Below are 22281 nucleotides of genomic sequence, written 5' to 3'. Positions count from 1 at the left end.
AGCACACTTACATACACACATACATATGTATGAACATGTGCATACAAGTGGAGTATCTATCATACTGCATCACCATATGGCACGTTGATTTGGCGATTATGGCATTAACGTGCTCATCAAGTTAAAGTTTGTATGCCCTTTGACTCAGCTACGCTCCTGCCTCTTACATATATATATATACATATTCGTCACTTATTCTTCTCTCTTCAACTTCAGAGTCCACACCAGCAGCGGGTGAGTCTTATCTCCCTTTCCCTGGTAACGCAAACCCTAAATTTTCATCACCGTCTAACATATAACTCTATGCAGCCCGACGTCTTCACCTGTAACTCTGTCAAGCCCTAGCTCGACTAACCATCATCCTAATCCTGGTTTTATTTGTGCAGTTTTGTTCTCTGTAGTCGTTAGAAGCGCCATCGCTCCATCCTGACCGTCTGAGCAGCTCGTCTTCTTCCGGCAGAAGGTGAGAATGCTCACTCACGCCGTTTGCCTCTCGCAGTTCCCTTTCCTCGTTTAAGATTTGTCGTTGTTTGTGTCATTTTCGGCCATCGTTTTACATTGTCTTCCGTGATCTCCTAATTCTGTCTTCAATTTCATCTCTACTGCCTGGAAAATAGTTGTGACTCCACTGGCGGCTGATTGATAGTTGGATTGCTTTTACCATTGACTCTGGACATGACCTCACGCACGAGTTCTGCCGTTGGTTCAGTATATATACACCTTCACACCATGTGCAGGTGAAATGGAAATATGGACACCCAACATCTTTTCACTCCTTCGTGAGTGTGTGAAGATCCTTATATTTTTTGTCAGAGTAGCCTGTGCTTGACATTACCCATATGAAACACTGGTATTTATTGTAAAGCTGTAGATAGTAGTCATCCTTAATCGTCATAGTTTTTAGAATATTTTGTTAGACTCTAGAGGACTCAGAACTACATGCTGTAGTTCCGAGAAGGTTTGTCCTCACTTCCACGCATTTTTCAAACCTTAGAGCAAAAAATAGGTGGCCTTATGCTGAGAGGCATCTAACACATTTTTTGACTGAAGTCCCCGTGAAAGGAATGCAAGATTGCTAGATAAATTTCATAGTGAGAGGAGGTATGAGAATAAATTTATTGGAGACCTTGAGTAAAATTGAAATCCATTTGAAGAAATTCACATTTGTGAAATAAGACAAACTAAACCCAAATTGCTTGCATAATTTCTTCATCAAAAGGTTACATATTTGTAGCTTTAGAGAAGGCTTTACATATGCTCTCGACTTTTGAACCATCACCTAAGGTTTCAGTGCAATTACATCAACTTTAAGTTTGCAAGATCACTTTTTAACACCCTTCTCTTGATTGAAGCATCCATAAGACGGAGCGTGTGCTTGACCATCACTCAACAAATAAATTTTATCCAAGGAGACACTCATGCTCCTTCCCTCAAGTTACAACCATGGAGACTCTCACGCTCCAACACTTAAAAGAAGTACCTCAAGTCATGCAAAGTGGACTCTCGTGTGCCACATGATCCACCGTATTACAAATTTAAGTGCCTCAAGGCATACCATGGGAACCCCTTGTTGTTACATCCCAAGGCTAACCAGGGTCAAGACCTTAAAGTTAGGTTAACCATAGCGTAGGGGTTAGGCATCTTAAGTGGGGTCTATAGCTTTTATGAGGCATGTGCTATATTTGGCTCCTGGCATATAGGTGGCCTGTGTAAGTGACTTTATGAGTGAGTTTGAGAAAGAGCTCCTCAGACCTAGACCTGGTGGAATTAAGTTGAAAACATTTTAGAAGGAGAGGATAAAATCCATCGCGTGGATCTTCCGGGTTCTAATCTATGGGTTGCTTTGTCTTTCAGGCATAGTAACCTGGACCGGCAGAAACGGTCGGTTCGGACCGGGTTGGAAACGGTGTTTCCGAGTTTCCGCGAGGTCGGAAACGGCAAGAAACGGAGTTTCTTTTGAATTTATTTTAGACATGTAAAAAACATGCATAGAGACATCCTATTAAATAAACTTATGTCAAGAGATGCAAAAAACATGCATAGAGACATCCTATTAAATAAACTTATGTCAAGAGATGCAAAAAACATGTCTCTATGCATGTAAAAAACATGCATAGAGACATCCTATTAAATAAACTTATGTCAAGAGATGCAAAAAACATGCATAGAGACCTCAAACAAGACACATCAAAGACTCAAGTGGACATTAGAATCATAACACTTAACAGAATGAAAAAATCACACGCGGTCCCCCCCGTTTAACCTGCCAAAAAAAATGTACGGAAACGGCGTTTCCGCCGGTCTGCCGTTTTCGAAAACGGCCGAACCGTTTCCAGAGGGCGGAAACGCCGTTTCTGGTTACTATGCTTTTAGGGCCGGGTGGTATAGGACACTTAGGGTAGAAGACGAGGTGAACGAGGAAGACTCCATCGCTAGATGTGTGCAGATAGTTCTTGAAATCATTGTATATCTATCCCATTCATGCTTATGTACGGTTATCAGTTGAAGTCACCCATTGATGTAGGGCTATAGGGGGAATCGAATTGCAACCTATAGTGGATTTCTTGCAAGATATGCATGATGTGTTGAAAAGTTGCAAGGGAGAGTGTAATGAGTGCTCAAGGTTGCGCTCAGTTTTAGGCTAACCATTGATGGACTCCAAGAGTTGTGCAAGAGAGAATGTGGGTATATCTTAAAGCCCCTGAGGACGCTAGGACGATTAGGACTGGCAAGCATTACAAGTTATCTTCTCAATGTTGTGGTCCTACTAGATTATGAAGAAGATTAGTCATGTGGCTTACTAGTTAGTACTACCTCCTAGAATCAATGTTTCACATCAATCGTTTGAAAGAATGTGTGGGTGAAGGTGATGAGATTATGCTAGTGGAGGAGATCCCTAACCTCGAGGACATGACTAGGTATATTCCTATGAAACTTGGGTTGGTTTTGGATCAATGTACTAGACTATCTCGGCACACCATCTATTTTGAATGCTTGATCAAATGGAAAGGATGGTGTAAGGTCGAGGCTACATGAGTCATTCGAATCCGTTGCCTTTTAGTCTAGACACCCTTTAGCAAATCGGTGAGATCCGCGGAGAGGTTAGAAAACTTGTCTATGTGGGTGGAGTATGCCTGGCATATACCCACAAAGGATCTAATGTCATAAGCAGTCTGTGGTACTTCCCAATTGACAATCTCGGCCATCTTGGCTGGATCAAGTCGAATGCCTTATGCACTAATTATATATCCAAGGTAATGAACCTCGAACAAATAAAATTCCAACTTCTTCTCATTGACGTAGAGCTCGTTGCTTTCCAGCAACTTCAGGACTTTCTCCATATCAATGTCATGCTGCTCAACCGTAGCTGAAAATACCAGTATGTCGTCTAGAAATATGAACACACACTTTCCAATCAATTCTCGGAACACCCGCATCATCATGCGGTTGAATGTGGCTGGGACGTTCGTCAAGCCAAAAGGCATGACCACAAATTCCTTTGTTCTAATATCAAATGTTGGCCCTCAAGAACCTACTATTAGGTTTTGTGTACAATGGAAGTTCTCTCACACACAGAGGAATCAAATTGATTGAGAGAGAGAAGAGGAGTAGAGCTTGCACGTATGTTCAAACTTCAAAGACTAATAATAAGTGACACGTATAAGTGATAATAATAAAACGTATGTGCAAACTTCAAAGACTAATAATAAGTGACACGTATAAGTGATAATAATAAAACGTAGTCTAGATGTCCTTTTACACCAAATGTCCAGGAAAAAAACCCCGTAGGACGAAAGTGCCCCTCGAGTTAGTGCATGTTTACATGTAGCACTACATATAAGCATATACCTTCATCATAAAAGCTACTAACCCCCACTTAAGATGCCTAACCCCTAGGCTATCGTTAACCTAACCTAAAGGTGTTAATCCTCATTAGCCTTGGGACATAACATACTTCCTCCCTTAAGGACCACTGATGCCCTCGGTGATGAATCCGAAGAAGCAACTTTTCAGACTAAAACGTTAGAGGCATTCAAGAATCTCAAGGTAGCTTTATCAGAAGCGCCTTGTTTAGCACTTGCCACATGGGACGAGCCGTTCCAGGTGATCACTGATGCGAGTAACATTACAATTGGAGGTGTATTACAAGAGAATGGTCTGTTAGAAGTCATCTCCTGTCTTTATCAGACACGAGGGCCTTTGTTGTGGGTGTGCCTGCCCTGTATAGGTGTTTTATAATTTTTCCTCACTCCCCGTATTTTTTTTCCATTTTTTTCATTTTTTCCATGATTTGGGTGGTTGCCACAGGTTGGCAGGAGCCTCTAATGCTGACCAACTGCACTCATGTGTACCAGGAGTTGGCCGACTTCATTAGGAGGGGTCGTGGTATTTTTCTCTGCTGGCCGACTGGATGTGCCCAATCGTGCTGGCCGGCCCCATGATGGGGCTATATAAATAGGCCCCATTGTCCCACATTGTACTCATTCAGTTTTTCCTCGGGATCTTGTGTATAGAGAAGAGTTATACGCCTATCTCTCTCCTTCTCTTGTGCTGTCTATTTTCTGCACTCTACTTGCCCTTGTGGTCTCAGATTTGGTTATCATTTCCGTTGCATGTTTGACATGGTATTAGAGCCCTAGGCTCTTGATAGATCTTGGGAGTTTTCTGAGCAAGAGGGGGATAGTTACATTGCTGATTGGTGGACTGTTGGGACTGTTCGGGAAGAGAAGTTGCAAGAGGAAGGCGGGCTAAAGTGCTGGACAGCCACTTGTAGGTTTAGAGTTTTTTTTTCCCACCCACCCACCCTTTTTCAGTTACATCCCCGCGATGGCAGATTTGTTAGAGATGGCTGAGAAGCATGTGAAGATCCCGACACTCCCCACGTTCCCAGTGGACCGTCAGTTGGACGGGAACAACTACGGCATATGGAAGGTTATGATGGAATCTGTTCTAGAGTCTTACGACCTCGCTGATTTCGTCATTGTTGGGGTTCCAAGGGCCAAAAGTAGAGGAAGGGGAGTTACTGTCGATTCGAAAGGACCGGGAGGCTCAGACACAAATGTGGGATCGTGTCAACGCCAGGGTCCGTCCGTTTATCTTTCTCAACTGCACACCGCAGGTAATCAATCATGTAAAGCATATGACGCTGGCCAGAGGTATATGGCAGCATTTGGCCTCTCTTTACAATAGGATATCGGGCATGACGAGGATTTCCTTGCAAGTACAGATGCGGGTTATGAGCCCTGCAAAGTCGTTGACGATGCGGGAGCATATTAACAAGCTGCAGGCTCTTCAGTAGAAAGTTCTTCAGGTTGGGAAGGAGATATCGTCAGAGGACATGGCCATAACGTTGCTGTCGCACTTGCCCTCTCAGTACTCAGTTTTTTACTCGTCTTTGATTACCAGTGGCAAGCTCAGCACCATCACGTGGGAGGAGCTTGTGCCCATGGAACGATTCACGAACCCTCCTCAGGGTGGAGGTTCGGAGGCCTTAACTGGCCAACGGTCGAAAGGCCGTAACACAAGCAAAGGGAAGGCTTCCTCGGAGAAGCAGTGTCCCAAGCGGAAGACCGAGAAGGGTGAAGGTTCCTTAGCAGCAATCATGAAAACTTCGGCTTTTGTGCACGTGGAGGTGATGGACACTGATGTTTCATTTTCTTCAGGCAGGGAGGAGATTGGAGGATTCTCCGCAACGGATACTCGGGAGTGGATTCTAGACAATGGTGCTTCCAGGCACATGACTCCTTCCCGTTCAGATTTACAAGATCTCTGAATGTATTCTGGTCACATTCTTACTGGGGATACATCCACTATCTCAGTTCACAGTGAGGGCAGGTTGGAGATAGTTCCCGATGGCAGAGGGGGGAAGCATTCCTCCCAGGTGTTGTATGTTCCGTCACTTGGTTTTCATCTGTTGTCAGTGCATCAAGTTTGCAAGACTGGCGTACGGGTGGAGTTTGATGAGCATTTTGTTGCTCTCCGGGACAAAGCAACAGGCCAGGTGGTGTGGGAAGGCGGAGTGGAGAATGGAGTTTACAAGCTTTCAGCACTCTCTCCCCCAGGTCCTCAGGTTTGTGATGAGTGGCAGTGTGGTAATGGCCACTTAAGTGTGGATACGTTGCAGGTACAGGCTTTCAGAGACCAGATGGTGGATAGCTTGCCAGTAGATGGCAGCAGTTGGCAGGAACTCTCCAGTACTGATGTTGGTAGTTCTTGTGTTCATCAGTCAGAGGAAACTGAACAGGTCACTTATGCTCTGATGTCTCGTAGTATTCGAGACAAAGAACCTCCTGTAGATGAGGATGTTCTTTCCACGGGGACCTTTCGGAAAGCCAGGCAGGTGGCAGTTGATTACTTGCAGAAGGAGGTGCATACCCCAGGCTTTGTGGTTCCGGATTCAAAGGGGGTGGTTGACAGGTTTCAGAAGGCCTTGCATGGTCTTCAGTAGGTTTCCAGGACTTGGTTTTTCACCGTAACAAGTGTTGATCCTTGTGAGCAGTGTGATGCTTCTTTGACTCGGAAGCAGAATGGTGTCAAAGTTGACAATGCGGAAGCAGTATTGCGTTAGTGAGAAAATGCTAAGGGAGAGAGGATGAGAGAAAACGCACGCAGAGAAAAGGGAGAGAGGGTACACAAACGCTAGAGAGAGGTAGAGAGAGAGAGAGAGAGTATTCGAACCAACACAACAGCAATGAATTAGATGAATTTTTACAATGGAGCTAGGATGCTTATATATCCACAAATGGACTTGGCCGACCTCACTTGAGATGCATGCAAAAAATTTTAACACCCTCTCTTCAGCTCATAGTGGTCATAAGTAGGAATACCAAGTCGATGAAGAAGCTACCATGGACACCCTAGCAGTGGCCAACCACTAGGTACACCTCGGATTTGCAACCACCAGCTTGTCACCACCAAAAATGCCATCCTGAGCACCAATTGCCTCAAAGAACATTGAAGTGTAGACCACACTACGTCCAAGAATCCCCATTCATGAACTGTGAACACATCATGTCCAAAAAACTCCACAAGATAATGAACTTTGGTACACACCCTATCCATAATCCCGAAAACAGCAATGAATGACTGCAGCACATCCATAGTGTTTTATACGCCATGTTGGTTCCTTGCTAGATGCCTAGTGCTTTGAATTTCGACACACGGATCCAAACACCCAGAAATTGAACTCCGACACACGGGTCCAAGTCGTCAAAACGGGAGCACAGACTGCCCCTCTCTGCCACTCACATGCCTCTCTTTGGCTGAAGCACGTGATAGCATCCATCCACCAAGCTAGAATGTTGGAGCATGTACCAGTGTAGTCCTCGCCACACTGGCAGAAGCCGTATCATCCCTGGTAGTATCAGTGTCACTGTCATCCTCGTTAGCTTTGCCTTTGCCTTTGTCATTCGTCGAGCCTTGAGCTTTAGCTTTGGATTTGCAATCCCGAGCCAAATGCCCTCGCTTTCCGCACTTATAACAACGGCTCCTAGACTTCTTATTGGATTCCGATGGAGCATGTGCCGATTCTACATCCTTCGGAACTCGAATCTTGCCTTGGGAAATGAGCACTGCTTCCTCCTCAATGAGAAAAGAGCCTGAGATCATCAAATTCCAGCTTTTCCTTCGTGACTTGTAAGCGTAATGCCCTCGAGACCATCTCGTACTCGTCAGGCAACTTCGTAAGAACCAAGGCAACTAACTGGGTACTAGTTAACGCACTATTCATAGCCGATAACTGATCATGGATAACCTTTGCCTTCATTAGAAATGACTGCATAGAGGTCCGGGCTTCAAACTTGATGGAAAACAACTGGCGGAGAAGGGTTACTGCTCGCATTGTAGAGTCTCGATCAAACATTCCTGCAAGCTTTGACCAGATTTCCTTGGCAGTCTTCAAAGTCTGTATGGCAGGGGAAATTCCCTTGGTGAGAGATTCTGCAATCGCCGACATCGCCTTCGCATTGTGAGCATCCCAATCCACAAGAGATTTGAGAAACTCCTCCTCCTGAAGACGTGTGAACCGATTGCTATCCCTTCGGGGACGTTCCTCCGAGCCATCAACAATGTCCCATAAGCCTTTTCTGCTAAACCATAGCCTCATGATCAAGTTCCAATGCGCATAATTGTCGCCATTCAGTTTGTCGTCCTTGCTTGAACACGGGATACCCATCTCCTTCGTCAATCCAATCCACCTCTCCAAAAAAAACGCAGCCCAAATCTCGTCCAACTTCACGCTGAAAATCAGCAGCACTCCTCCGGCTGAAAAACACAGATTTGAAGGGGTTCTCCGCAATGAAAACGCTGCTAGATCCTATCAGCCCCCCTCTTATAGCAAAAACGTTGGTCCAAGGGTGCTTCTCGTGATGAAAACGCAGCAAATCAATCGCTCTCCTGCCGGCTGAGAAATGCAGCCGAGATCTGCCTTCTCCTCGCGCTCCGGTCCCCTAGGCGTTGACGTGCCTTGGCTCTGATACCATGTCAAAGTTGACAATGCGGAAGAAAACGCTGAGAAAACGCACGCAGAGAAAAGGGAGAGAGAGGGTACACAAACGCTAGAGAGAGGTAGAGAGAGAGAGAGAGAGTATTCGAACCAACACAACAGCAATGAATTAGATGAATTTTTACAATGTAGCTAGGGTGCTTATATATCCACAAATGGACTTGGCCGACCTCACTTGAGATGCATGCAAAAAATTTTAACAAATGGTTCATTGATCTTGTTGATAGACACTTGATTGGACGTGAGCTTCCTGATTAGGCTGTTGAGCTCATGGTTGCAGATGACTCGTTGGGAGGCAGGATTGCGTATCATGTGGTTTCTGCGGCATGCGAAGGATCATGGACTCTTGTACACAGGAGGGGGATTGATTGATGGAATCCGACTCCACGGTGGGAGTGACTCAGTTTGGGGAGGAAATCCAAACACGAGGAGATCTACTTCAGGCCCAAGAGCAGTCTTATGGAGCAGTAAGAGGCAGTCGTCTTTTGCCTTGTCGACGAGACAGAGGCAGAGTACCGGGCTGCTTGTGATGCTACTTGTGAGGTGGTGAGGTTGCAGAGGCTGCATTGCAGGATTGGGCTTCCATTGGAGGAACCCATGGTCATCCAGAGGCACTTTGTTCGTGAACAGATCGTTGGCTGATGACATCTTGCTAGAGTTCTGTTCAACAGAGGACAGTACGGTGGACCTCTTCAGGAAGTCGCTATCTCACGATTTGCTCAAGCGACACCCCAGTTCCTTGTGGTTGGTTTCACAGCCAGGAGCTGAGAGGGGGTGTTAGAAGTCATCTCCTGTCTTTATCAGACACCAGGGCCTCTGTTGTGGGTGTGCTCGCCCTGTATAGGTGTTTTATCATTTGTCCTCACTCCCCGTATTTTTTTCCCATTTTTTTTTCATTTTTTCCATGATGTGGGTGGCTGCCACAGGTTGGCAGGAGCCTCTGATGTTGGCCGACTGCACTCGTGTACCAGGAGCTGGCCGACTTCATCAGGAGGGGTCGTGGTATTTTTCTCTGCTGGCCGACTAGATGTGCCCAGTCGTCGTGAGGGCCACTAGTGCTGGCCGACTGCATGATGGGGCCATATAAATAGGCCCCATTACCCCACATTGTACTCATTCAGTTTTTCCTCGGGATCTTGTGTATAGAGAAGAGTTATACGCCTATCTCTCTGCTTCACTTGTGCTGTCTATTTTCTGCACTCTACTTGTTCTTGTGGTCTCAGATTTGGTTATCATTTTCGCTGCATATTTTGACATGGTCATCCAGTAGCTTACATATCTCGTAAGTTACTGCCCGCAGAAAAGAATTACTCATCTACGATCGGGAACTCCTCGCAATTATACAGGCCTTGAAACATTGGAAACATTTTCTTGGCATTCAAGAACCTCAAGGTAGCTTTATCAGAAGCACCTTGTTCAGCACCTACCTCGTGGGACGAGCTGTTCCAGGTGATCATCGATGCGAGTAATAACACAATTGGAGGTGTATTACAACAGAATGGTCATCCAGTAGCTTACATGTCTCGTAAGCTACTCCTGCAGAAAAGAATTACTCAGTCTACGAATGGGATCTCCTCGCAATTATACAGGCCTTGAAACATTGGAAACATTTTCTTTATGGTCGTGACTTTGAGGTTCGCACTGACCATCAGGCATTACGCTGGATTCAGACAATGCCAAGTGTAGAGTGGAGTGATGGACAGCATCGCTGGAGCCAGATATTCTAGCAATTTGGTGGTATGATTGAGTACCCTCCAAGAAAGGCTTATCTAGTGGCCGATGCTTTTGAGCCGGAAGGGACGGGTAACTTTGATTCAGACCGCTAGACTCGACCTTGTTGGTACGGGACTCGACGACATGAAGCACACGTACGCGGATTCCAAGGAATTCGGTACACAATGGAAACAGGCATTGGATGCCACAGGACCATGCTACTTTTTGATACGTGATGGTTGGCTTTTCTACAAAGGCCGATTATGTGTCATGAAGTCGTTCAAGGTAGTTCTTCTCCAGGACGCCCAGAACGCCATTACTGGTGGTCATAGGGACATGAATTCGACTTTGGAGAAGTTAGAACAACAATACTATTGGCCAAAGATGAGGTGAGATGTGTTTTCATATGTACAACACTGTGATATTTGTCAAAAGGTGAAAGCTCCTCGTGGAAAGAAGATAGGGTTGTTACAACCTTTGTCAATTCCTAAGAGACCTTTCCAAGATATTTCGATAGATTTTGTCAGGAATCTATCTCCCAGTCTGGGTAAGCATAATACTCAGTGCTTGACTATAGTTGATAGATTTAGCAAATTTGTTATGCTTATTCCATGCCGGGCCAATGTAAGCGTCGAAGATGTTACCCATTTGTTCATTTGGCATTGGTACTCGATTGGCGGGATCCCTAGGGCCATAGTGGCAGACCGAGATGCCAAGTTGATAGATAATTCATAGATTTAGCAAATTTGTTATGCTTATTCCATGCCGGGCCAATGTAAGCGTCGAAGATGTTACCCATTTGTTCATTCGGCATTGGTACTCGATTGGCGGGATCCCTAGGACCATAGTGGCAGACCGAGATTCCAAGTTGATAGATAATTCATAGATTTAGCAAATTTGTTATGCTTATTCCATGCCGGGCCAATGTAAGCGTCGAAGATGTTACCCATTTGTTCATTCGGCATTGGTACTCGATTGGCGAGATCCCTAGGACCATAGTGGCAGACCGAGATGCCAAGTTTACCAATCATTTTTGGAGGGCATTGTTTGATAACTTTGGTACTAAATTGAATTTTTCCAGTGCATTTTACCCACAAACGGACGGCCAGACAGAAATCTACAACTAGTTGGTGTCGCCATTTGGCCACCCGAATGGTTCACTCTTACTTTCACACTATGTACATATTGGATTGGTGTCCATGGCTTATGGAATGTGCCTATGCATGTGATTGACACGTGTCATGCTGTATAGTTGGATATGATATTCCGTTGGGACTTGACGTTATCATGCCCGGAATATCTGGAGGACTTGGCTTTCCGCTGGGACTTGTGCCTTTGTGTACATGCCCGGAAACGCTTGGAGGATTGACTTTCCACTGGGTCTGGTATTGCATATACTTGCCTGGAAATGCCTGGTCTTATATGGTTTCATGAACGGAAATTGCTCATGCCAATGCTGCATTGCATAGCATCTTTATGTGCTTGCTTGCAATTGAAATTGCATGGTGTTTTCATGCTTGCTTGACCAATGTGTAGTTCCGGGTAAGGGGACGCCCACTCGTGAACCGTGCGTGTGAAACTGTCTGCTGACATGGTTGTGTGGCATGTGAACAGGTGGTAAGTATTACCTAATCTAGGCTCAAATAGCCCTTAGGACTTGGCCAATATTTATAAGTGAGTGCGTTCCCATTTCATTAAAGTTTGGGCGTCCAAAAGTCACTTATAAATTATGACCGCGTCCAAGTTCACACTCACTGAAGTCCCGAGGCGGACAAGACTCAATGTCCAGGACCTGATCCTCCCTTTTTACTCATAAATGGGCATCTCCCCATGTCCTCTCACATGATTGGACCCCAATTCACTTACTTATTAAGAGAAAATTCGTGTTTTCTCTTCATGAGGATTTTTGGAGGCTGAAAACTCTGTTTTTCCACCATTTCTCTCCACTTCCAAGCTCTCCATAGCCATACCCAACTTGCTAGGGTGTTTTCCAAGCTTCCAAGAGTGTTTCCAAGTGCTAATCACTCTCCTACTCACTCCCAATGACTAAAACTCAGCAAAACAGCTCTCATTTTTGCTGTAATTTCTGGTCTTTTTGTTGAAATCCCTAATTTCAGCCTTCGTTTCTCAAGTTGAACTATAGGGGAAGCTTTCCCAAGGTTCCCTTCATCCTCTTGAAGACTTTTGTCGCGAAGGATTGCGGCAAATCGAAGATATCAACACTTCTAAAGCTTCCAACGCGAAGGCTTTCGCTTGCAACAACTTCTATGAAGATTGGTAAGCTAATTGGACAATGTGTTGTCATTACTTATTCAGTAGAAGGGCAGGACTCCTTGTTTAGCCGCCCTGTGTAGTATTTCTTTTGTCCTATGTGCTCTTGAAGATGTTGCTACCTTGCTTGGTAGAACATAGAGCCAATGGTAGAGAATATGGGCACTGAAGTCGGGCCGGGCATCAAGGCAGCTCCTTGGTGATCTACATCGACATACCATTGTTTTCTAAATGCTGAATTTCATATGCATTGGCATGGAGGATTTGGCAATGGATGCCCGTGAAGCTATGTATTGAATTTCTCCAATAGTAATACAATTTACTCAAGGGAGGGGTCGGCCGTTTCGGCTCATTGTGTGTCTCTTGTCAATTCAGCAATTTACTTCTTGTATATGAGCAAGTGTCCTTCAAATCTTAGTATATTTAAGTGCATTGTGTTCAACCAAGTTACATTGGTATCAGAGCATATGGTTCTCTTTCACTTCTATTGTGAGAGACGATCACCGTGAACACTAGCTATCTCTACACTTAGAACATTATGGACAGCCATACAATGAATGTTGGAGATGCAAATACAAGAGGCAGGGACAATGAAATGCATGCCTCCAATGCTTTACAGGATGAGCAAACTCATGTGGTGCACAATAGGGAACATGAATATGTGGGACAGTCGTCCCGTGGAAAAGAGAAGATGCAAGAAGAAGAGTCCATAGTCTTGAGGGCTGAACTTACTCGTATGCAGGCTCTTCCCCATGCACAACAAGAAGAATTGAATCTCTATCGCCGTGAGGATCCATTGGTACATGATCGTTTGAAGGCCAAGAAAGCTGAATCTTATATGGATCATGCAATGGCAATGATTGCTCAAGAGTTGCACATGCAACCGAGGAATGCAGCACGTGCATACTTGGCTCGTACCGAGAATGCCTATGCAGAAAAGGCAACCATCCCATATGTCTTGGAGTCCCGACAAGTGCCCGAACAAGAACTTATGTCTAAGAGGATGAATCTCCATGCGATGGGAGAGGAACAATCAGTGACTTCACGCCATGTAGGAATACCTCATGTAGCCCGTGAAGGATACAATGTTTATGGTAGTGGTCAAAATGTATGTCAAATGCCATTGCCGGCTGAAAATGTACATGCACAACACATGCAACATGGGCTGCAATTTTCTGTTGGTGCAGGTATTCCACTTATCTCTCATGCCACTCATGCCTTCGAGTGTGCTCGTGAGGGAGAAGTTATGGCTGAAAATGTATCAATGCATGTTGAGGGGCCAACCATGCCTCATGCTTACAGGGCACATGTATCTATGCGTTATGTATCACCTTTTGGTCCAAAAATGAGTCACAAGGGCTGTCCCAATGGACAAACATGGGGGAAAACATGTTGAGATGCACACACATGCATCAAAGTCTCGTGACTTCAAAGCCGGAGACAAATCTGTGAAGTTTGACACATATCATGGGGAATATGATGCATCAAAGGCACTTGCTTTTATTGCCCAGTTTGATATTGCTTTCAGTGATGAGGATTTCACTCAGAAATCCATGATCCGGCATGTAAGCATGTTCATGAAAGGCACTGCTGCCCATTGGTGGCTCACAGAGAAGCTCTCACCGAATCCCGTTAGATTATGGGAAGAGTTCAAGGAGAGGTTCTATGCTCAATTCTTGCCTCCCAATGCATTGAATGAGATAACAATGAAGTGGGATTGGGTAAAGCAAAATGAAGGGGAATCGGTAAATGCATATTTACAAAAGTTTTGGAAAGTGCTCTTGGAGGTGTCTCCATTTATGCATGTCACCGAGGCGGAAAGGAAGAGAAGGTTTCAATCGGGATTGCAACCCGTGTACAAAGCGGGATTACAAATGTATCCTGGTCATACCTTACACCAATTAATCGCAGCCGCCACCACCACCGAGCAATTGGAACTCAAATTGAGTCGATCCAATAAGGCTAAACCCTCATTTTAAGGCAAAGAGAGGGCTGTCCAAAACCTGCAAAATGATGGACAGCCACCTAAAAGGGACCAAAACCAAGCCAAATCAGGTCCAAAAGCTGAAAATAAGTTTGCTAAAAAGCGCCCTTATAAGCCGGCAAACTTTGGTCTTAGTGCTGAGAAGGAGGAGCAATATATGCGTGAAGGCAAATGCTTTACTTGTGGTAGCACTGAGCACATGGCAAGAGCATGCCCAAATAAGAAGAACAAAGCTGAAAATGCTAATGTGCATATGGTTCCGGATGTGCAGGGCAACACTTCACATGATAGCAAAGATAGGGTTGTATGCAAAGCTTGGGGACAACTCAAGGATCAGCCCGCTTTGTTCATGTTTGATGATTGTGCATCTGAAAATTTCATATCCACTCAGATGGCAGCTGCTTTGGGTATTGAAGTGGAGGACATGGGTCCTCAAATTGAAGCAGGGGCTGCCTTTGTTGGTAGAGAAGTGCAGGTCATGCCTATTTTTGGCAAGTTGCGCATACACATTCAAGGCTATGTGGATCATGAGGATTTTCTTGTGGCGCCTTTGAATGGCTGTGATGTATTGCTTGGAAAGCCTTGGCATACACGTATTGATCCGTGCAAGGCTTACAAGACTAACAGGATCACCTTCATGCATAAAGGTCGAGAACATGTAATTGATGCTGGTGAAGAGGGTGATACTATTCCCCTTGTATCTCATGTACAAATTAAGAAAGTAATGAAAAAGAGTATTTTTGCGTACTTGATTTTTGTACGAGATCATGTTGAGGAAAATAATGTACATGTAAACACTCTTTGTAATGATAGGCTGAAATTTTTGCAAGAGCACAATGATTGTTTTGCTGATGAGTTACCAAATGAGTTACCACCTGTACGACCGGAAGATCATCGCATTGATCTTGTGCCAGGTAGCTCACCACCTAATAGGCCAGCCTATCGTGTAAGTGCATCCCAAAAAGAGGAGATCATGAAGCAAGTAAATGAGCTTCTTGAGAAGGGTTTGGTTCAGCCAAGCTCTTTCCCATATTGTTCACCCGTCCTCTTGGTTCAAAAGAAGGATGGATCCTTTCGTATGTGTGTGGATTATAGAGCTTTGAATAAGCTTACCATCAAGAATCGGTTTCCGATCTCACGCATAGATGACATCCTTGACAAGTTGGATGGATCGGCATGCTTTAGCCGAATTGATCTCAAGAGTGGATATCATCAAGTGCGTGTAGTGTCTGAGGATGTACACAAAACTGCTTTCAGGACAGCATTTGGGCTTTATGAGTATCTTGTTATGCCTTTTGGTCTTACAAATGCCCCGGCTACATTCAATAGAATGATGGATCACATATTTTGTGGGTACAGGAAATTTACGAGTGTCTTCTTTGATGACATCCTAGTCTTCTCGAAGACCGAAGAAGAGCATAAAACTCATTTGGCTATTGTTTTTGAAGAGCTCCATAAGCATAAACTCTTCATAAATGCAAAGAAGAGTGAGTTCTTCTTGTCAGAGATACATTATCTTGGGCATATTGTGTCCAAAGATGGAGTGCGGATGGATCCTGCAAAGATTGATGCAATTCGGAATTGGCCCGAATTGAGTTCGGTGCATGAGATCCGTAGTTTTCTTGGATTATGCTCTTACTACCGTAGGTTCATTCGGCACTTTGCATGGATTGCTTCTCCTTTGCATGATTTGACAAAGAAGAAGGCCGTGTTCAAATGGACTAATGTAGAGAGAGATGCATTCCTTAAATTGAAAGATGCAACTACTCATGGTCCAGTGTTAATCGTTCCGGATTTGCAAAAGCCTTTTTGTGTGGAATGTGATGCATCTGGAAATTGCATAGGGGCTGTCCTTAATCAAGAGGGACATGCCGTGGCTTATGAGAGTCGTAGATTGCATGATGCAGAGCTATCTCTTGGCATTTATGAGAAAGAGCTCTTGGCTGTAATTCATGCACTTACTATATGGAAACATTACCTTCTTGGGGTTGATTTCACTGTGAAGACAGATCACCAGAGTTTGAGGTATTTTCTTACTCAAACTAAGTTATCAGAGAAGCATATGAGGATGGCCAATTTCCTCTCTATGTTTCATTTTCAGATCTTGCACACCCCGACAAAAAAGAATGTAGTGGCTGATGCATTGTAACGAAAACCGTATGTAGCAGCTATCTCGGTTGCCTCTCATAGGGACTTGTCTACCATGCGTGATTTGTATCATACGGATGCTGATTTTGCCACTATTTGGGCTGATTTGATGGCTAGTCATGCACATGCCTCATATGTGATCAAAGAAGGTTATCTCATGAAAGATAATTGCCTATGTGTGGCGTCTGACATGAGGCCAAAGATTTTGGATGAGTGCCATGCTCCTCCATATGCTGGTCATAGAGGCATAATGCCTACTACACACATGATTGAGCGGTATTTCTTTTGGCCAGGTATGTGGAAGGACATAGAGGCACATGTACGTGCATGTATCACCTGTCAAAAGGTCAAATTTGATAGGCAAAAGGCACCAGGTTTGCTTCAGCCATTGCCTTTTCCCACGCAGCCATGGGAAAGTATTACAATGGATTTCATTATGGACTTGCCACGCACCCAACAGGGTAATGATGCAATTTGGACAATTGTGGACAGGTTTAGCAAGCAAGCTCATTTTTTGCCGGTCAAAAAGACCATCAAAGCTGAGCATATGGTTAAAATATATCTTGCACAAGTGTTCAAACATCATGGAATGCCGAAGTCCATTGTGGGGGATAGAGATCCGAGGACTACAAGTCTCTTTTGGCGGGCCTTATTTGATATGGGCACCAAATTGGACTTCTCATCAGCTTATCACCCTTAAACGGATGGGCAAAGTGAGGCTGCAAATGCAGCTGTGTTGGATCTCTTGAAATGTTATGTGGCGGATCAGAAGTCTTCTTGGGAGAAGTACTTACCGCTCGTGGAATTTGCATACAACAACACAGTGCATGCATCTACGGGAAAGGCCCCGTTTGAGATTGTTTATGGTAAGGTGGTTTTGCCACCCATCCTTCGCACAAAGGATGAGATATTTGCAGCTGATGAGTATGTAAGAGACTTGGATATTGCTTTTGCTCAGGTGCGGACAGCCATTGCAAGGTCACAAGACAAGCATAAAAAGGTTGCTGACAAGCATAGAAGGCAATTAGATGTTAAAGAGAATGATTGGGTATTGCTGAAATTTGAGAAAGCAAGGCAAAGAGGGTGCATATCGGGGGTAGGAGACATGAGCTATCTCGTCTTGCGACAGGCAGGTGGACAGAGTATCACTCTGCATTAGAGGTTGCTGCATTTGTGGTGGATCCAGAATTTCAAGGCAAAGGACAAGAGACAAATGCAGAGGTTGTGCAGGGTTGGGAGGATATCTTGAGGAAGCTTGTACCCAGTGCAGATGATAGGTGGAGGGTTCGTGAACACCTTTCCTTCTATCGATAGAAGAGAGGCGGCCCATGGTTGTCACGGTACGAAAATACGATACCGTACGATACGATACCGTACGGGGATTTTTGGTACGATATGAAATTTTCGGATATCGTACGATAAAATACGGTTTTTATTTTTTACACTTACAAGCTATGGAGCTTCAATCCTCTTCATGGGCGATACCCTGTTGTAAAGAGAGGCCAAATGCTGCCATATACCTCTGGCCAGCGTTATATGCTTTACATGATTGATTACCTGCGGTGTGCAATTGAGAACGGACCCTGGCGTTGACACGATCCCACGTCTGTGCCTGTGCCTCCCCGTCCCTTCGGATCGACGGTAACTCCCCTTCCTCTACTTCCGGCCGTGGAACCCCAACGACGACGAAATCAACGAGGTCGAAGACTCCAGAACAGATTCCATCATAACCTTCCATATGCCGTAGTTGTTCCCATCCAACTGACGGTCCACCGGGAACGTGGGGAGTGTCGGGATCTTCACATGCCTCTCAGCCATCTCTAACAGATCTGCCATTGCAGGGATGTACTCTGAAAAGGGTGGGTGGGTGGGAACAAAGAAGAACTAACACCTGCAAGTGGCTGTCCAGCAAATCAGCCCGCCGTCCTCTTGCTTCTCCTCTTCCCAAACAGTCCCGAACAGTCCACCAATCAGCAACACAACAGTCCCCCTCTTGCTCACACAAATCCCAAGAACTATCTAGAGCCTAGGCTCTGATACCATGTCAGAATACGCAGTAGAGATGATGACCAGAACTGGGAACACGAGAGCAAAACGCAATGCAGAAAATCACAGCACGAGAGAGAGAGAGAGAGAGAGAGAGAGAGAGAGAGAGAGAGAGGCGTGTAACTCTGCTCTATATACAGAAGAAGATCAAAAATGATACACAACTGACAAGGGGCTGTGGGGCCATTTTATATGGCCCCAATGATGCAGTCGGGCTGCCCTTCCCCCAATGATGCAGTCGGCCCTGCAGAAGGGCAGCCGACAGGCCCTGATCTTCCACGACCAGCCAACACAGCCAGTCGGCCAGCACAGATGTGGAGTCGTGGACCAGTACCATCAGTCAGCCAGCTCATGGGCCCTCCTGCCAACCCTGGGCATCCACCCAAGCTAAAGATAAATGGGAAAAATGGGGGGAAAAAATACAGAGAGTGGGGAAAAAATGAGAAAACACCTAATAAGGGCGGGCACACCCACAAGAAAGGCCCTGGTGTATATGTATAGACAGGAGATGACTTCTAACAAAGGTAGTTATGTGCATGTTTTGACTAGGGAGGTAGGCTGTCCCAGAAGCGCTGGAAACCATAAAGTGCAGAAACCCGTGCTTTCCTTTGGCAGTTGCTAGGTTGTTTCACCTGTGTGTGGTGTTGCACTTGGGTGTGCTGTGTATGAGCCTGGGCAGCAGGTAGGACACCTCTGCTCTTGTGGGCAGCAATGCTGTCCTCTCTATACAGAGGCGGCTGCATTGGACCACCAGCAACAATGTTGCACTGCTATTTGTGTGATGCTGCCCACAGCAGGTGCACCTTGTGCAGCAGGTCAGCGAGCTGTGGTGTCAAGAGGGCGGCGCATCTTACAACAGCGGTGACAAGGGGGCAGAAGGGGTGGTGTGCAGGCATGCAGATACTGTGTACAGAAACAGACGTACTGCAGGCGCACAGTCAGCCTGTTGTATAGTACCAGATGGTGTTGGCTAGTCTATTAATTTTTTTTGTTTTAATATTGCAAAATGCTCTAGCTTGTGATTATATCAAAACATTATAGTGTGGCAAATCATTTTTTTTCTGGACTGTTTTGGCTTTTCGATCTTGTTAGTACCTGGAGTAACAGAGGCAATGCACTAACATGCTCTTTTTGTGCTGTGAGATGCACTTCTTGGCATCTGCTTCTTTCAATAATAATGCAGGAAAACAAGTTTGTCCACTTAAAGCATTCAAAGGCAAATGGACAGTAAGAAGTTCCTGCAACTTGTGGAGGATAAGAAAAGGAAGGCTTTGGAGAAGAAGCAAGCAGGTCTAGAATGGGAGGAAAGGCTTGAAGGGGCAGGAAAGGCCAAAACTGAGGCCAAGGCAAAAAGGAGGGGGGAGAAACCAGCGCTCAGGAAGCACAAGAAAAAAATACGGTCTGACTCGTCTGATGAGAGTGACACAGATAAGAAGGCTCGAAGGAGGCACAAGAAGAGATGCTCTTCATCTGATTCCTTGGATGACAAGGATCCTCAAGGAGACAGCAGAATTGAAAGACGAAAGACTCACCCAAAGCACACAAGAAGAGGCTCAAGTTCAGATTTTAGTGACTCTGAATCACCGCAGGATGAACGCAGGTCAAAGGGAACACACAGAAAAAAACATAAGAAGAGCTCAAGTCATGAATTGAGTGACCGCAGTCAGGGTGACGAGACTAGGGGGCACAGGAGGCGGCACAAAGGAAGGGGCTCAGAGTCTGATGCTAGTGACTATTATAATGAAGGAAAGCAGTCTCACAGGAGGCTTAAACGGAGGGAGACTGACTCAGATGTTAGTGGTGATCAAAGCGGTAGGAAAAGGAAGCATCATGGACGAAGGCACAGGAAGCATTCCAAGAAATCCCGCAGGGAAGACTATGGAGGAAGTGGTGGTTCATATGAAGAGGAGAATGTATTATCGGGTGGAGAACATTCACATAGAGAGGGAGAGCACAAAGACTCGAAAGAGCATCGGGGTTTAGAAACGTACAGAAGTTCTGACCTCCAGGATCACAACGAGAGATGCAGAAAGCAGGATTCTATGAGTACCAGTGAGCATGAGCTTAATGGCGACATGGATGAAGCAAAGCAGAAGCACAAAAAGCACAGACATCACCATCATCATAGGCAGCATGGCACAAATGAGAAAGAGCTTCCTGCTGTTAATGTGGGCTCTGAAAAGCTGGTCTGATGGCTTCTTGTTGGGCTTGGTTTTGGGTCTAAGAAATTCTGTGCAGGCAATTGTTGGCTAAGATGGTTGCCACAGAGAACTCAAGGCTGTTGAAAACTTTCATAGCTGTAAGATTGCATTCATCCAAATGCTGCAGACATTCATTTTTGTGATATTTTTCCTGACCTATCCAGGTCATCTCCTTGCATCTGATTGTGAAGAGGTATAGTCTGCCTCTTGGAAGTTAGATTTCTGTTGTTGAGTTTGGGAAGTACACGTTTGGGATGGGCATGTTTTAAGGTTACAAGCCTTTGTTTTAACTAGGGAATTCAGAAGAGGTATAGTCTGCCTCTTGGAAGTTAGATTTCTGTTGTTGAGTTTGGGAAGTACACGTTTGGGATGGGCATGTTTTAAGGTTACAAGCCTTTGTTTTAACTAGGGAATTCAGGACTTCACACACACACACACACACACACACACACACACAACACATTGTTCAGCAATTAGTGATCTCTTGTGTCTTGCTTCTTTCATCTGATTGTGAAGAGGTATAGTCTGCCTCTTGGAAGTTATATTAGATTTCTGTTGAGTTAGGGAAGTACACGTTTGAAGTGGGATGGGAATGTTTTAAGCTTACAAGCCTTTGTTTTAACTAGGGAATTCAGGAATTCACACACTTTATATTGGTAATACTTTATATTACTTCTCTCTCTCTCTCTCTCACACACACACAGTCCAGCAATTAGCTCTTATGCCATGCACAAGGGAAGTGTAAGGGTCTATGCAAAGGGTTCGGTGGTAGATGGCAAGCAAGTGCCGTCCCTCCATGTGAGAAAGCTAGGAGCTTCGACCTTGCCACTAGAGGGGTCACTCCACTAGTGATTCCTTAAAAGGGTATGGGACAAAGAGGAAAGGAGCTATAGAAAGCTCAACCTCTACCTCAATGCCTATGTGCATTGAAAGAGAGAAATGGAGATGGAGAAGAACATGGAGAGGAAGAGAAGCAAGCAAGAAAACAACTCAATGCAAACACCACAATCCACAAGCATGCATATGCATAAACAAAGAAGAAGAAACAAATATGCAAGCCATTACCACAAAATGTCTTATGTACATGGCCTTATATGTATAAGTGTCTGACCATTCATAGTATATCAAGACCCAAAAGCTAGCTAAGCCAATATATAGGCTATGTATATAGAAATTCTATGTCATAGGCCCGACTAGACCCCATAATTAATAATCATTCGTTAAGCTCATGGTGCAGTTACAAATGGTGGAAAGAAGTGAGGCTGAGACTATGCATTTGAAGTAACCAAATGTAGTTAACATATCTCCCTCTCTGATTTAGATTTCGTTTTTGAAATTGATGAAGTACTATAAGTAGTAGTTGGAAATGTGGGTGTACCGTGACTTCGTAAATGGAGGGACTTGTATGATGTCTA

General features: G+C 44.9%; 1 protein-coding gene across 2 annotated transcripts; it reads left to right on the top strand.

The window, feature by feature from the left end:
• Positions 1-205: 205 nt before the first annotated feature.
• Positions 206-21079, top strand: LOC147620315 (uncharacterized). Of its 2 annotated transcripts, none has more exons than XM_086772511.1 (3): positions 206-234; positions 387-463; positions 19849-21079. In XM_086772511.1, the coding sequence occupies exon 3, from the start codon at positions 19886-19888 to the stop codon at positions 20855-20857; it is 972 nt and encodes a 323-aa protein (XP_086628637.1). In that variant the 5' UTR covers positions 206-234; positions 387-463; positions 19849-19885; the 3' UTR covers positions 20858-21079. The 2 variants fall into 2 exon arrangements, with proteins under 2 accessions (XP_086628637.1, XP_086628636.1); XM_086772510.1 differs by having other exon boundaries at positions 208-234; positions 19809-21079.
• The last annotated feature ends 1202 nt before the right edge of the window (positions 21080-22281 follow it).

This window comes from Cibotium barometz, chromosome 32 (genome assembly GCF_041138505.1).
Source record: "Cibotium barometz isolate CiBa-2024 chromosome 32, ASM4113850v1, whole genome shotgun sequence".
NCBI lineage: Eukaryota > Viridiplantae > Streptophyta > Polypodiopsida > Cyatheales > Cibotiaceae > Cibotium > Cibotium barometz.
The sequence above is the reverse complement of the archived record's forward strand: the minus strand, read 5'-3'. Positions and strand labels throughout refer to the sequence as shown.

Bases quoted from the DNA above. Each gene is read 5' to 3' on its own strand.
- LOC147620315 (XM_086772511.1), top strand. From the start codon at position 19,886: ATGGACAGTAAGAAGTTCCTGCAACTTGTGGAGGATAAGAAAAGGAAG.